Source organism: Salvelinus fontinalis, chromosome 4 (genome assembly GCF_029448725.1).
Source record: "Salvelinus fontinalis isolate EN_2023a chromosome 4, ASM2944872v1, whole genome shotgun sequence".
NCBI classification, from domain to species: domain Eukaryota; kingdom Metazoa; phylum Chordata; class Actinopteri; order Salmoniformes; family Salmonidae; genus Salvelinus; species Salvelinus fontinalis.
Window position 1 is genome coordinate 44,232,521 of NC_074668.1, and position 15,110 is coordinate 44,247,630.

A 15,110-nucleotide genomic window follows, 5' to 3' on the forward strand; every position below is an offset into this window, starting at 1 on the left:
GAGAAAATGAGTTTCTCAGTCATGGAAATAAAAGTGCTGAAAACATGTTGGCTCACTATTTTAAAATAAAATGGAAAATAAACTATAGGATTAAAAATACCGGCGTTTTGGTCAGGGACAAGTGACTAGCGCTAGCTAACGCTACCTAGAAGAAGAAAAAACAAAAAAAACAAAAGTGTCAATAATCAATATAATATCAGCCAAAATAATATTGAGATATTTAACTATAGACTTTTCCCCCATCACCAATTCAGTCCCGACAAATTATTTCGGTTTACAAGCAGAATCTTTCCACGAGAGATGACACAAGCACACAACACAAATTCACACACAACCAGGTAATGGAATTCCAATATGGATCCTGCATCCCCAGCGTAATAATGCTCTTTCCTAGTATTATCCAGGGGAGCTTAACTTCAATAACAACAACAGCGTTTTTTTTCATGTCGTCAGAACAAAACATGCCGGACACACAACGAGGGAGGCATATCAAAATCATAATGGAAAAAAATAGTCCATGCAGTCTTTTAAAAAGTTCCCTCATTGCGTTTGAAGTTGGCGAGAAATGACAGTTAGCAAGCTGACTTTTTATATTTGAGGTAATGAATGACGATGTAGGTTGTCAACGTGGTAACGGCTGAGCGGCTAAGAGCTTTTCCAAGTTAACGAATTGCACGTATGTATGCAGCACTTTGGAGGGTGAGCAAGACCTCTAAAGAAATTATAGGCTCCTGTATATTGGAATGGTAAAGGTCAAGTCTATTACTAAAAAGCATAGAAAGGCGAAACATTATTTAACATACATTAATAGACATAATATTCAACTCCAAACCCATGGAAAGTGGAAGATAAGCAGGCAAGATGGATGTCCCTTCACTAAGAAGAACGTAGAGTGTTTCTACATTATATTCCAATATGGATAAATATCTAGAATCATGTTTGTCGACCCTTTCTGGTCTCTAAATAACGTCTCGGCTATCAACTTTTTAGGAGTAACATCATATTAAAAGCTTTCACCGAGGCTACAGTAAACACTATTATCGAGACTACTGTCAACAAACTGATCTTTTAAACAATGTACACGTGACGACTTCACCAACAAGTCAATGAATGTGAAACTTTTGGTACAATACAGACATGCTGCACATCAACTCAGTTCCTGTAGTAGACAATAGTGCTCCGTAGACGTGACGTCAGTAGAACGTTAACAGCACGACAGGATCAACTAGCTAACCTATAGAATGATCTAGAGGCAAAAACAGCACCAACAACAACTAACAGGATGAGAAAGAAAAAACACTTCGACCAGAGCCATATATTTAGACATATTTATAAATATACATCTCTGACCTCAATCAGTTGCCTCAGTTCCCCTCATTAGCTGAGAAAAACACAGCAGCGTCTCTGTTCATCAATTTGTGTGTCAATTAGCAGCGAGTGGCATCACCTCTGCTCTGTTGCTATCGACAACCACACTGGAGGAGTAACAAGTTAATTAGCGTCACTAAGAGTCACTTCCTGTAGCTACCCTACCCTTCCCCAGAAATGGTGTGTCAGTGGCGGTCGGTGCCGTTTAAGATAATTAAAAAATATATATTAGCATGGCCTTATTTCTGACAGAACATTGGATGACTGTCACTCATATTCCATTCACTCAGCTTAATGTAACATCGATAGTTTTAAGTTACTACGCGATACAAATTTTTCCTAAACCCATCATAAGGCTGCTACAATCTAGCCTATGAATGAAAATTTACCACGTACAGAGGTCGAAAGAAAGATGAGTAATCAAGTTGAAAGACAGTGACACATTCAATAACACATTCAAACACTCTTGCCTGCAGCTAGCTGATCTAGGATGTAATCATTAGTCCAACAGTTGCAAAAGAGAGTTTCTATTGGACCAATTCAGGTATATTTATCCCAGTTTCATTCCATTTGCTTCCGTTTAAGAAACGTTATTCAACATAATCGGCATAATGAATACACCCCTAATCACACGCAAACACAGTTCCCTTTCATAGCAGCCACATACAAACAGCATGAATTCCTTCTCATGAATTCCTTCTCGCATCGACGTACTCTCCTCCTTTCACCTTTTCCCTTCGCTTGTGGAATTCAGTGCACAACACATCAGCTGTCTGTGACCAGGCAAAAAACACTTTCCAAGCCAAACCTTTAAAACATTCCCGCTAACCGCTACACACAGCCTACATCGTTGTCACCACAGACTAACGTCTTAGTCAACATCGCTACTAGAACTAATGCATTAGTAAACCCGCTACAATCATGCAGTACAGTGTACAGTGAGCATGCAAGCAGATGACCAGTTATACCTGAATAAAACCAAAAGCTAAACTTGACTTGGAAAAGTTCCAGTGTTGGATAGCCATAGCCAGCTAGCTAACATATCATCCGTCTCTGTTTAAGCTGGGTGTTTGAATAGCCTAACTAGCTAGCTGCATTCGCTAGCTAAGGAAGTGAAGTTTTTTTTAACTAGCTAGCTCTAGCTAGTTCGCTCTCTCTCTTGCTCTCTCTGTTCAACTATTGTCTTTGAGTCAACTACTCACCATATTTTATGCACTGCAATGCTAGCTAGCGTTAGCTTATGCTTTGAGTACTATACTCATTCTGATCCTTTGATTGGGTAGACAACATGTCAGTTCAGGCTGCAAGAGCTCTGATAGGTTGTAGGATGTCCTCCAGAAGTTGTCAATGTGTAAGTCTATGGAAAGGGGTGAGAACCTTGGTTTTGTACCAAGTGGAGGATGGAAACTAGCTGTCCTCCGGCTACACCATGGTGCTACCTAACAGAGTGCTGTTGAGGGTACTGTAGACTTTCATTGCAAAAACAGTGTGTTTTAATAAATAATTTCGTGACGTGAATATATTCACTATATGTTTCACTATTTTGGTCCTCCCCATCCTTCTCTGAGGAGACTCCACTGGTGTGTATATGTGTAATAATAATTTGGTAGGTGCTTATATTTGCCTTATTTCACACGTGTATTAATATGCATGTGAAAATTGGAAGTGTTTTTTTTTACATTTCCCACTGAGACACCCAGACATCACAGCTCTTCAAGGTAAATATACCCTGAGTGTACCAAACATTACGAACACCTTCCTAATATTGAGTTGCACCACCTTTTGCCCTCAGAACAGCCTCAATTCGTCAGGTCATGGACTCTACAAGGTGTCGAAAGCGTTCCAAAGGGATGCTGGCTCATGTTGACTCCAATGCGTTCCACAGTGGTGGACCAGTCTTGATACAAACGGGAAACTGTTGAGCATAAAAAACCCAGCAGTGTTGCAGTTCTTGACACAAACCGCACTGACTACCATAGCCCATTCAAAAGGCACTTAAATCTTTTGTCCTTCCCATGGCACACATACACAATCCATGTCACAATTGTCTCAAGGCTTAAGAATCCTTCTTTAATCAACTATACTAATTGAAGTGGATTTAACAAGTGAAATCAATAAGGGATTATAGCTTTCACCTGGAATCACATGGTCAGTATGTCATGGAAAGAGCAGTTGTTTTGTATACTCTGCGTAATGGCTTGTTATAGTGCTTGATGAAGATTATATGGGGAATGGAGGGAGAGCGGGAAAGAGGATGGGAGGGAGAGAAGCTTTCACAGAATAGTACCATATATTTTAAAACATTTTTAATCTAGAACTATTCCACACGCTCAATTTAAAAAATGAACTGGACACTCTCTATTGCCAAATGGCCACTGAGGCAACAAACTGAGGTAAGAGAGATGTGGGCCTTCTTCTGAATACAAGGATTATCTGGTTCCACACTCTAGATCCAAGATGGCAGTGGAGTCAAACAGGTGGCTGTAATCTGACACCGAGACTCATGCATTTCTTTCTTACTCTCTCCATCTCCCCGACTCTCTCTTTTACTCTTTCTGTCTCCCCCACTTCTCTGTTCCCTCTCTTTCACTTCCTCTCCCCATCTCTTTCTATTGCCTTCTTCTCTCTCAGGGGCCAGCGGGACACAGCAGCACGGTGCCTGGCCTCAGCCTCTCTCTCTGTCTCTCACACTGGCATCGCAGACTTGAGCTGCTTTTCCTCCTCAGTCATCCTCAGTCATCCTCTTCAACAGGGAGGCAAGTGGCTGACACTGTCCCCACAGAAAAAACACAGACACGCACAACTCTGTCCTTCAGAGCCCACCACACACCACCCTTCCCCTTCTCTCACTCCCTCCTTCCCTCTTACTCTCCTGTTTCTCCGAGGTGCGACTCCCAAATCGACAGTGCTGACCAAAGTCTGTACACATCTCCACCTCATCTCACCCCGAATCCTTCTCCTACTCTCTCTTCTTCCCTCTAGTCCTCCCCTCTCATTAAGTTCCCGTCAGCCTCCCAAACCCACTGAACAAGCCAATGCAGCTATGAACACCACATCAATCACTTTAGAAACCAGATCAAGTATATACTGAACAAAAATATAAACACAACATGTTAAGTGTTGGTCCAATGTTTCATGAGCTAAGAGTCCAGAAATGTTCCATACGCACAAAAAGCTTATTTCGCTCACATTTTGTGCACAAATTGCACATTCCTGTTAGTGAGTATTTTTCATTGACAAGATAATCCATCCACTTGACAGGTGTGGCATATCAAGAAGCTGATTGAACAGCACGATCATTACACAGGTGCACCTTGTGCTGCGGCCAATAAAATGCCACTTTAAAATGTGCAGTTTTGTCACAACACAATGCTACAGATGTCTAAAGTTTTAAGGGAGCATGCAATTGGCATGCTGACTGCAGGAATCTCCGCCAGAGAATTCAATGTTCATTTCTCTACCACAAGCCGCTTCCAACGTTGTTTTTGAGAATTTGACAGTACGTCCAACCGGCCTCACAACCGCAGACCATGTGTAACCACGCCAGCCCAGGACCTTCACATCCAGCTTCTTCACCTGCGGGATCATCTGAGGGGGTGCTGCACATTATTTCTGTCTATAAAGCCCTTTTGTGGGGGAAAATCTAATTCTGATTGGCTGGGCCTGGCTGCCAAATGGGTGGGCCTATGCCCGCCCAGGCCCACCCATGGCTGCGCCCCTGCCCAGTCATGTGAAATCCCCAGATTAGGGCCAAATTTATTTATTTCAATTAACTGATTTCCTTATATGAACTGTAACTCAGTAAAATCTTTGAAATTGTTGCATGTTGCATTTACATTTTTGTTCAGTATACATTGAGACCAGTGGCATCTGGTGGGATTTTAATGCGGAGGACGGGCTCATGGTAATGACTGGAACAGATTGGAATAAATGGAATCAAATCATGGTTTCCATATGTTTGGCACCATTAAATTCTAAAATGGATGGATGGAAGCAAAGATGGAGAGGAAAAGGACGGAACCAAAGGAAAGGAGAAGAGCAAGAAAGCGGAGATGAGTAGGGAGGGAGTTAGCTATCAGGGTGAACCATACAATGCAGTATTAAAAGAGCACACAGCCTAGTTATTCCCTCTTTGATTTTATCAAATAAAATGTTAACAGCAGAAGGCTGACTCCTGGTACAGGGAGAGGTTTTTCCCCTCACTGCCCTGTTACACTGATGGACATACTGTACGCACAGGCTGTGGGGGGAGGCAGGGAAAATATGTAGATAGAGCTCATTTGTTTGTTTCTTTGTAAAATATGTAGTCTTATTTAGTCTTTGGCCCACCGAGATATCAAGAGGAAATCAAACATAGTCCTCATCCACAGCTAGATTAAACCAGCATTGGTCTCCCATTACTGTACAATGTTCATTTGAACTATTAGTTTTATGGACAGGCTGTGCCCAGAGCGAAACAACCTTCGCATCCTACTGGGCAGTACAATTAGAGTGACCTTATACTGGGCAGTTGCTTTGTTCAAGTAACACTGTGCTTGTTGTTTTTAGTGTGAATTAATTAACTCTCACTGCTGATAGAGCCCCAAAACCTTGCACAGTTACTGGTGCAGTACACTACTCTTGGCTCATACTGCCCCCAAATCAAAGCAAATTGTATTTTTCACATGCTTTGTAAACAACAGGTGTAGACTAACAGTGAAATGCTTACTTACGGGCCCTTCCCTACAATGCAGAGAGAAAAAAATAAAAAAGTATAACATGAGGAATAAATACACAATGAGTAACGATAACTTGGCTATATACACGGGCTACCAGTACCGAGTCTATGTGCAGGGGTACGAGGTAATTGAAGTTGATATGTACATATAGGCAGGGATAAAGTGACTAGGCAACAAGATAATAAACAGCAGCAGCAGAGTCTGTGAAGAATCAAAAGAGTCGATGCAGATTGTCCCGGTAGCTATTGGTTAACTATTTTACTTGGGGTCCCGTGTGGCTCAGTTGGCGCTTGCAACGCCAGGGTTGTGGGTTCGTTTCCCACGGGGGGCCAGTACAAAAAAGTATGAATGTATGTACTTGTAAGTTGCTCTGGATAAGAGCGTCTGCTAAATGACTTAAATGTAAATGTAGTTAGCAGCCTTATGGCTTGGGGGAAGAAGCTGTTCACGATCCCGTTGGTTCCAGACTTGGTGCTCCAGTACCGCTTGCCTTGCGGTAGCAGAGAGAACAGTCTATAAATTGGGTGGCTGGAGTCTGACAATTTTTAGGGCCTTCCTCTGACACCGACTGATATAGAGAACTTGGATGGCTAGGGAGCTTGGCCCATACGCACTACCCTCTGTAGCACCTTGCGGTCAGATGCCAAGCAGTTGCCATACCAAGCGGTGATGCAGCCAGTCAAGATAGTCTCAATGGTGCAGCTGTAGAACTATTTTGGAGGATCTGAGTGCCCATGCCAAATCTTTTCAGCCTCCTAAGGGGGAAGAGGCGCTGTCGTGCCTTGTTCAAGACTGTGTTGTTGTGTGTGCCATGTTAATTCCTTAGTGATGTGGACAGTGAGGAACTTGAAGCTCTCGAACCCGCTCCCCTCCAGCCCCGTAATGTATAATATTGGGGAAGAGAGGGAGGCAGGGATCACAGAATGGATACAAGAACCACAAATCTCTTTCTTCCTCTAGAGCAGGGTTTGCCAAACTCGGCCCTGCCCCGCCGGGTGCACGTCTTGGTTTTTGCCCTTGCACTACACACCTGATTCAAATAACCACCTCATCAAACTTTGATTATTTGAATCAGTTGTGTAGTGCTACGGCAAAAAACCCAAACGTGCACCCGGGGGGGGACAGAGTTTGGGAAACACTACTATTGAGCGCGCTCTCCTCGCTCCCCCGCCTCTCCCTCTTCGGGGCTCATGCTAGGCAGCAGCGTAGTCGTGTTAGAAGTGGAGTTTTCCCAGAAACACAATTCTCAGAGAGGCCATGATTAAATTCCTAAAGCCGACCGGCGCATCGATAATGGAGAGTAAAACAGAGTGAAAACAAAATGTACAAAAGGGTGCAAGCGCGGGCACACAGACACACTACCTTCAGAACTTGGACTTGTCCTTCGTTGGTGATATCTTTGAGTAGATTACAGAAGGATCTGCACAGGCCCTCAGCATAGTTCTGTAGGAAGTCAGTAGCTGACAGGTAGATGTAGGCGTTGACTATCTGGAAGCATGTCCTCAGGTTCTCTGAGCTCATCTCTGAAACGGATAAACACACATCACATTAGAGGGAGGGAGAGATGAGCTCAGACAGACTCCTAATCTCTGTGTGCTTTACAGTGTGCAAGGTCCTATCTCACCAGGCACTGAGAGGCTGGCCTGGCACTAAGGGATGGACGCTCTTGAGGATGCCACCCCTCAGCAGACCCAGGGAATATCAACATCCACTGCCCAGATCCATGTCTCGTTTCGCTGCTAGGAACCAAGTGATATCGTGAGTCTCAATGATTTGACTCACTAGCAGATTTTGAACAGCCAAGGGCTTGAACAAACCAGGCCGTCATGCAGTCCACGATCCAACATTAGTCAAGAACACTTGGAGAAACTCAACCCTTCCTGGTTTAAATAAAAGTAAAATAAATCAAAATAACTGTTGCTATGTCGAGCAAAACACCACACACCTAACTACAGCACCATGCGGGGCTAACGTGACAACAAATACATTCTCCAACATAACATCTCAATGATTCAAAAACGCCCTCCACTTACATTGGCAGCATAACTAACATTATTACTAGCATCGAATCACTTCTGGAGCGATACATAGCCGTTAGGCCCGAGTCCCTGGGGTTTTCCAAACCAGTGTGTTTTCCACATCTACCTGATTAGTGACGGAGTTTTGCAGTTCAGTGATTGAAGCAAACACAAACCCTCACGAGGTAGAGACTCCAGCTGTGTGTTTATGTTTCTGGATTATTAGCGCTGATCAATTATGTGTAACACACTTGTCTAAATCACCAACAATCTTATTTTCATGTCAATTATTATTTACATTCTCTTGACTCTGTTCAGCCCTAAGTGTTAATCCGCGCAGAAAGGTATAGTAGAGCGGGGTTGAGTCCCCAATGGCACCCTATTCCCTATGTATAGTGCACTACTGTTGACAAGGGCCCATAGGACTCTGGTCAAAAGTAGTGCATTTATAGGGAATAGGGTGCCTATTGGGACGGACCCCTTGTTAGCCTTAATCCTATCAAGAGAATCTGCATCTCGCCACAGAAAAGGAGCAAACGAAAGGACATCGACGAGACAAAGTAGAAAGCTGTACAACAAAGCAATCAATAAATCTAATTGAAATTGATACGGGAATCTGCATATTTGTAACTATTCAAGCCACTAGGGAACTAAAATGCAAATGAGAAAGACATGAATAAGGGATTAATGATGAACCTTTACTAATCATTATGGAACCTAGCTACTCCCAGACAGTATTCAAGCCACTAGGAATTAACATATAAATGAGAAATACATGATGATGGGATTAATGACGAACCTTTACTAATCATTATGGATCCCAGCTACTGTAACCCTGTTGTTCATCATGTGACTCACTGTGGGCTTGTAAGAGCTGCTTTTGACAAGGTTTCTTTCCATAGATGTGCAATAACTAAACTGACCACTGCCACAGAGCCTTACTGGTGTGTGTGTATATGTCAGCAAACTCTTCCTAGATTGCTGCGAGGAGCTCCATTTAACAGTGATGTGGAGTGTCATGGTGGCTGATCCAACCCCCCACCCCCAACGCACGCACGCACGCACACACACACACACACACACACACACACACACACACACACACACACACACACACACACACACACACACACACACACACACACACACACACACACACACACACACACACACACACACACACACACACACACACACACACACACACACACACACACACACACAGAGGAAGCTTGTGTCTGACGGTAATGTGAAGTGACAGGGTTACCGCTCCTAACGCCTGGAATAGCAGTCTGCTTGCATCCCCAGAAACACACACCTCTTACCCTTTCAAATCCTCTCCCTCTCCTCTCCCAGAATTTGTCCTCTCTTCCCTCTCATGCTGTCGGTCTATTTCTCCCTCTCTCTCTCTCCCTCTCTCTCTTGGCCCTTCTGTAAGCCCCCTAAAACAAGCTCTCCCTATCCAGTAGACAGCACTTTGCTCCCACTCAGGGATATTTTGTGTGCATCTATTTGCTAATCAAGAAAAAGGAAGGTTCTAGACCGACATGCTCTTCTCAAGGGTCTGACCATATCAGATACAAATCATACATCATTCTATGAGACTCACCTACCAGATACTAAGGTTGTGTCATTTATAGTGCACTAATTTGGATTTTTTCCCCAGGGCCTATAGGGACGTAGTGTAGGCCACTCCGGCATTTTGATTGGTACCACTTCAAGCCTCGGTCACACTGCAGACAGACTCACTTTGGGTTGAGGTTATGGGTGGAATCAAATTCTGTTGGCAGCAATCAATAATTTAAAATAAAGATCTATCCAGCTTTTGACACCCCACCCACTTGATCCAGTTCCTGATCGAACGTGATTGATTTACTCTTTCCGGCCGATTGACAAACAAGTAAAACTTTGTTAAATATTAATTATATTTGTCAAAACTATTAAATTATGTGAACAGAATTTGAAAGATATGTTCATTTTATGTTGAGGATAAATATTACCAAAAAAAATGTAATGTTTGTTTCCACGTAGTATAATACTCAGAAGCCATCGTCAGTTAGCATTAGCATTTTCACAGAGAATGAATGGTGGTGTTAGCTAGTTAGCATATTAGCAAAAAAAAATGTAAACCGTGCCGATATGTTGAATGTAGATAACACATTAGGATATTTGGAAACTGTTGTGCCACAAAGCTAACACCACAAGGCATTCTCTATTACCAATTTCAGACAGAAGATGAAGTATGTTACCTATAAAAAATATCAAATCAAATTGTATTAGTCACATACACATGGTTAGTAGATGTTATTGCGACTGTAGCGAAATGCTTGTGCTTCTAGTTCCGACAGAAGCACAAGCATAAGGAAATGTTTGTATGAACCCCTTTCTTGCAGGTATACCACTTTTATAAATATCAGTAAGCATGGTAAAATAGTGGGAATATGGTCTGTGGATGAAAGGGATATATGACTGAACATATATTTCAAATTCTGTGCATGTTATTTAATAGTTATGACAGATTTTATTCGTATTTAACAACATTTTGCTCGTTTGTGAATGGACCGGAAGGAGGAAAATAATCGCAACAAATCTGATGCGCCCTTGTTGGCGCGCGTCATACGGTGAATTAACAAAGAAATAAACCTCCCCTGCACTTTGTAGGTTGTTGTTGTTGGATGCATTAGCCTAGTTGTCTGAATCTTCCTTACAGAGATGTAGTACAGGCCAGTTTAATTAGCTGGTGGACTCCCTCTATTCTCAAAGCAGTGAGCGATAGATATCAAGGGCACTTCTAACCTGGATAAAAAAGGAAATTAATATGTGACTGTACAAATCCTACATTTCCTGTAAGAAAGAGGGGTAAAATGGCAAAGATGTATTGCCATTGAATCCGATGCTCATTCCCATTCAAGCTACAAGTAATAATGTATGCGACGTGCATTCGTAGTGTAAGTGACAAATCATTTCGGCTCGAGGGCCACATCAGGGTTTTCAAAATTCAGCGGAGGGCCGCCAGATTTCTTTCCAGACATATTTGTTCGTCAAAAGGGCAGTTATTTGTAAATAAAATAATACATTTCCCCAATCTTTTGAACTCAAACCTCCCCGGGACTGGATTGAATGGGCTTGCGGGCTATGCACAGGTTGTTAATGTGGGCAATGTATTTCATTGCATCTGCTCTCTCCACATGTAGTTAATGATGATAATGTATGCAAGGCAGCTTTTTAGTCAGCATCTCAACCCTGCTAGCTTCATGAATATATAAAGTGTCTTCAGAAAGTATTCACAACCCTTGAAACGTTAACATTTTGTTGTGTTACAACCGGAATTAAAAATGGATTAAATTGAGATTTTGTGTCACTGGCCTACACACAATACCCCATAATGTCAAAGTGTAATTAAGTTCAGGAGTATACATTTGCTTAAGAAGTCACACTAAGTTCCATGGACAAAAACAGTGTTTGACAGTGAATGACTACCTCCTCTCTGTAGCACACACAATTATATGTAAGGTCCCTCAGCCGAGCAGTGAATTTCAAACACAGATTCAGTCCCAAAGACCAGGGAGGTTTTCCAATGCCTCGCAAAGGGCACCCATTGGCATGTGGGTAAAAATATAAATGTATATCCCTTGGAGCATGGTGAAGTTATTAATTACACTTTGGAAGGTGAATCAACACAACCAGTCGATACAAAGATACAGGCGTCCATCCTAACTCAGTTGCCGGAGAGGAAGAAAACTGATCAGGATATTACCATGAGGGCAATGGTGACTTTAAAACAGTTAGAGTTTAATGGCTGTGATAGTTTTCTCCTGAGGATGGATCAACAACCCAAATGACAGAGTGAAAAGAAGAAGGCCTGTACAGAATAAAAATATTCCAAAACATGCATCCTGTTTGCAATAAGGCACTAAAGTAAAACTGCAAAAATCATGGCAAAGAAATTTACTTTGTCCTGGATACAAAGCATTATGTTTGGGGCATATCCAACATCACTGAGAATCACACGTCCTATTTTTAAGCATGTTATGGCTATGCTTGTCATCGGCAAGGACTACAGAGGGTTTGTTTTAGGATAAAAAGGAAACGGAATAGAGCTTAACACAAGCAGAGGAAAACCTGGTTCCAACAGATACTACAGATACTAGGAGAAAAAAAATCTACTTTCAGCAGGACAATAACCTAAAACGCAAGGCCAAATATACACTTTAGTTGCGTACTGAGACGACATATGTTTCTGAGTGGCCTAGTTAGTGTTTGCCTTAAATCTACTTGAAAATCTATGGCAAGACTTGAAAATGGCTGTCTAGCAGTGATCAACAACCAACTTGACAGAGCTTGAATAATCTTTTTAATAATAATGTGCAAATATTGTACCATCGAGGTGTGCAACGCTCTTAATTAGAGACTAACCCATAATGACTCCAAGCTCTAATCGCTGCCAATGGTGATTCTATCATGTATTGACTCAGGGGTGTGAATACTTGTGTAAATTAGATTTTTTTAAAAATTATAATCAATTTAAACTATTTAGTTACAAAATGTGTAATAAGTCGAGGGGTATGTATACGTTCTGAAGGCACTGACCTATGAGCTTGGCGAGTGAATGTGTCCGACCAGATAATTAGCTAATTGATTCTGTACACTGGCCACTTCATACACATCACTTACGTACACATAATCACCACTGGCGATAAGGTTAGGCACCTTGCCTAAGTACACAGTCATGGAGGAGCTACTAATCCCATGCAGATCAAACACTCACTTAACCAAGTTGGCCTCCAGAGACATGGCTCTACAGTACTCACTATGCCCATTAAACATGAATAGATTGAGACATTCCTTCCTATTATCAATATATTACACATAGAGCTATATGAGCTATTTAAATCAACTCTGAAATCCAAGTCAAATGTAAGTTACTCTTAAGCGCTTTTCTTTCAGACAGCCAGCGGAATAGAGCAGAGTTCCCCGCCTGGTACACCATTTGTCTCTCTAGTCAAAGCGGCAAGTGTGTTCACAAGAGGGCGACAGGCGCAGGTGACCACAGCAACAAAATAAAGAAACATTATCGATGTCTGAAATAATTATCACTAACATGCAACAAAAATTATTTATCTGAAAATGGATTAGAAAACAATAACTTCTATTGTTAATGTGACTCACAACTGATTAGCTGGTTTAGCTGGTATTGCTGGTATGTGCTGAGTATCACCACGCAGGGTATGTTTTGTGATTGGGTGGGAAGGCAGCACAATTTCTGCAATTTTACACATTTTGCCATTTGACAAATATTTTTGTTGTTGTTGTCTCCATCACTGCCAATGGTACAGCCTTATTCTAAACAAATAGAAATATCCTCAATCTACACACAATATCCCATAATGAAAAGTTCAATTGATTGAACATGATCTGGAAAGGCACACGCCTGTCTATATAAAGGTCCCACAGTTGACAGTGCATGTCAGAGCAAAAACCAAGCCATGAGGTTGAAGAAATTGTCCGTAGAGCTCCGAGAACAGATTGTGTCGAGGCACAGACTTAAGGGTACCAAAACATTTATGCAGCATTGAAGGTCCATAAGAACACAGTGGCCACCATCATTCTTAAATGGAAGAAGTTTGAAAACACCAAGACTCTTCTTAGAGCTGGCTTCCCGGCCTAACTGAGCAATCGGGGGAGAAGGGCCTTGGTCAGGGAGGTGACCAAGAACCCAACCCCAAAACCCAATGGGAAAACCTTCCAGAATGACAACCATCTCTGCAGCACTCCACCAATCAGGCCTTTATGGCACTGGCCAGACGGAAGCCACTCCTCAGTAAAAGGCAGATGATAGCCCTCTTGGAGTTTGACAAAAGGCACCTAAACGACTCTGATGAAACCAAAATGGAACTTTTTAACCTGAATGCCAAACGTCAAGTCTGGAGGAAACCTGGCACCATACCTACAGTGAAGCATGGTGATGGCAGCATCATGCTGTGGGGATGTTTTTCAGTTGCAGGGACTGGGAGACTAGTCAGGATCGAGGGAAAGATGAACGGAGAAAAGTACAGAGAGATCCTTGATAAAAACCTGCTCCAGAGTGCTCAGAACCTCAGACTGGGGCGAAGGTTCACCTTACAACGACCTTAAGCACACAGCCAAGACAACGCAGGAGTGGCTTCGGGACAAGTGTCTGAATGTCCTTGAGTGGCCCAGCCTTGAACTCGATCAAACATCTCTGGAGAGACCTGAAAATAGCTGTGCAACGACGCTCCCCATCCAATCTGACAGAGCTTGAGAGGATCTGCAGAGAAGAATGGGAGAAACTCCCCAAATACAGGTGTTCCAAGCTTGTAGTGTCATACCCAAGAAGACTCGAGGCTGTGATCACTGCCAAAGGTGCTTCAACAAAGTACTGAGTAAAGGGTCTGAATACTTACGTAAATGTTTATTTTTTATTTTTTATAAATTAGCAAACATTTATAAAAAACAGTTTTTGCTTTGTCATTATGGGGTATTGTATGTAGATTGACAAGAGAGAAAAAAATAAGGCTGTAACGTAACAAAACTTGAATACTTTCCGAATGCACTGCAGTTATTAGCGTCATCCAAAATTCCATGACAGTCACATCCTTACTTTACTGACTATTGTCCCTGTGGGCTTTTTTTTTGCAGTATCATGTACAAGAATTGTATAGTAGAGAAATAGTCATATTAACCTGAGCTGTTGAGGGATATCACACCTGGCACAAATTATTGTCTAGTTCTCTTTTTGCTGCTTGGCGGTGCCCTATACCTGCGCCCAGATGGGAGTAGTTCAAAATCCAGGCACAGGGGGTGTCCTACATTTTTTTTTGTGAGCCTTACAGAGGGCCCTCACCTTAAATATCTAATCTAAGACTGTCTGTTTGACTCAAAGAACCTTGCTTTCTGTGGTGATAATCCCCCAAATATTTTTCTGGCTGACAGCGGCATTACTAAACCAACAAACAAAAAGTTAAAATACTCAATACAATATGTG

General features: G+C 42.2%; 1 protein-coding gene across 1 annotated transcript in view; it reads right to left on the reverse strand.

Moving 5' to 3' along the window:
* The window catches only part of ipo11 (importin 11), a 229,252-nt gene that overhangs the window by 95,647 nt on the left and 118,495 nt on the right, over window positions 1–15,110 (reverse strand). The window contains exon 23 of the mRNA XM_055920298.1: window positions 7,449–7,609. Coding sequence (XP_055776273.1) covers window positions 7,449–7,609 — 161 coding nt within the window. The remainder of the gene's footprint in view (window positions 1–7,448; window positions 7,610–15,110) is intronic.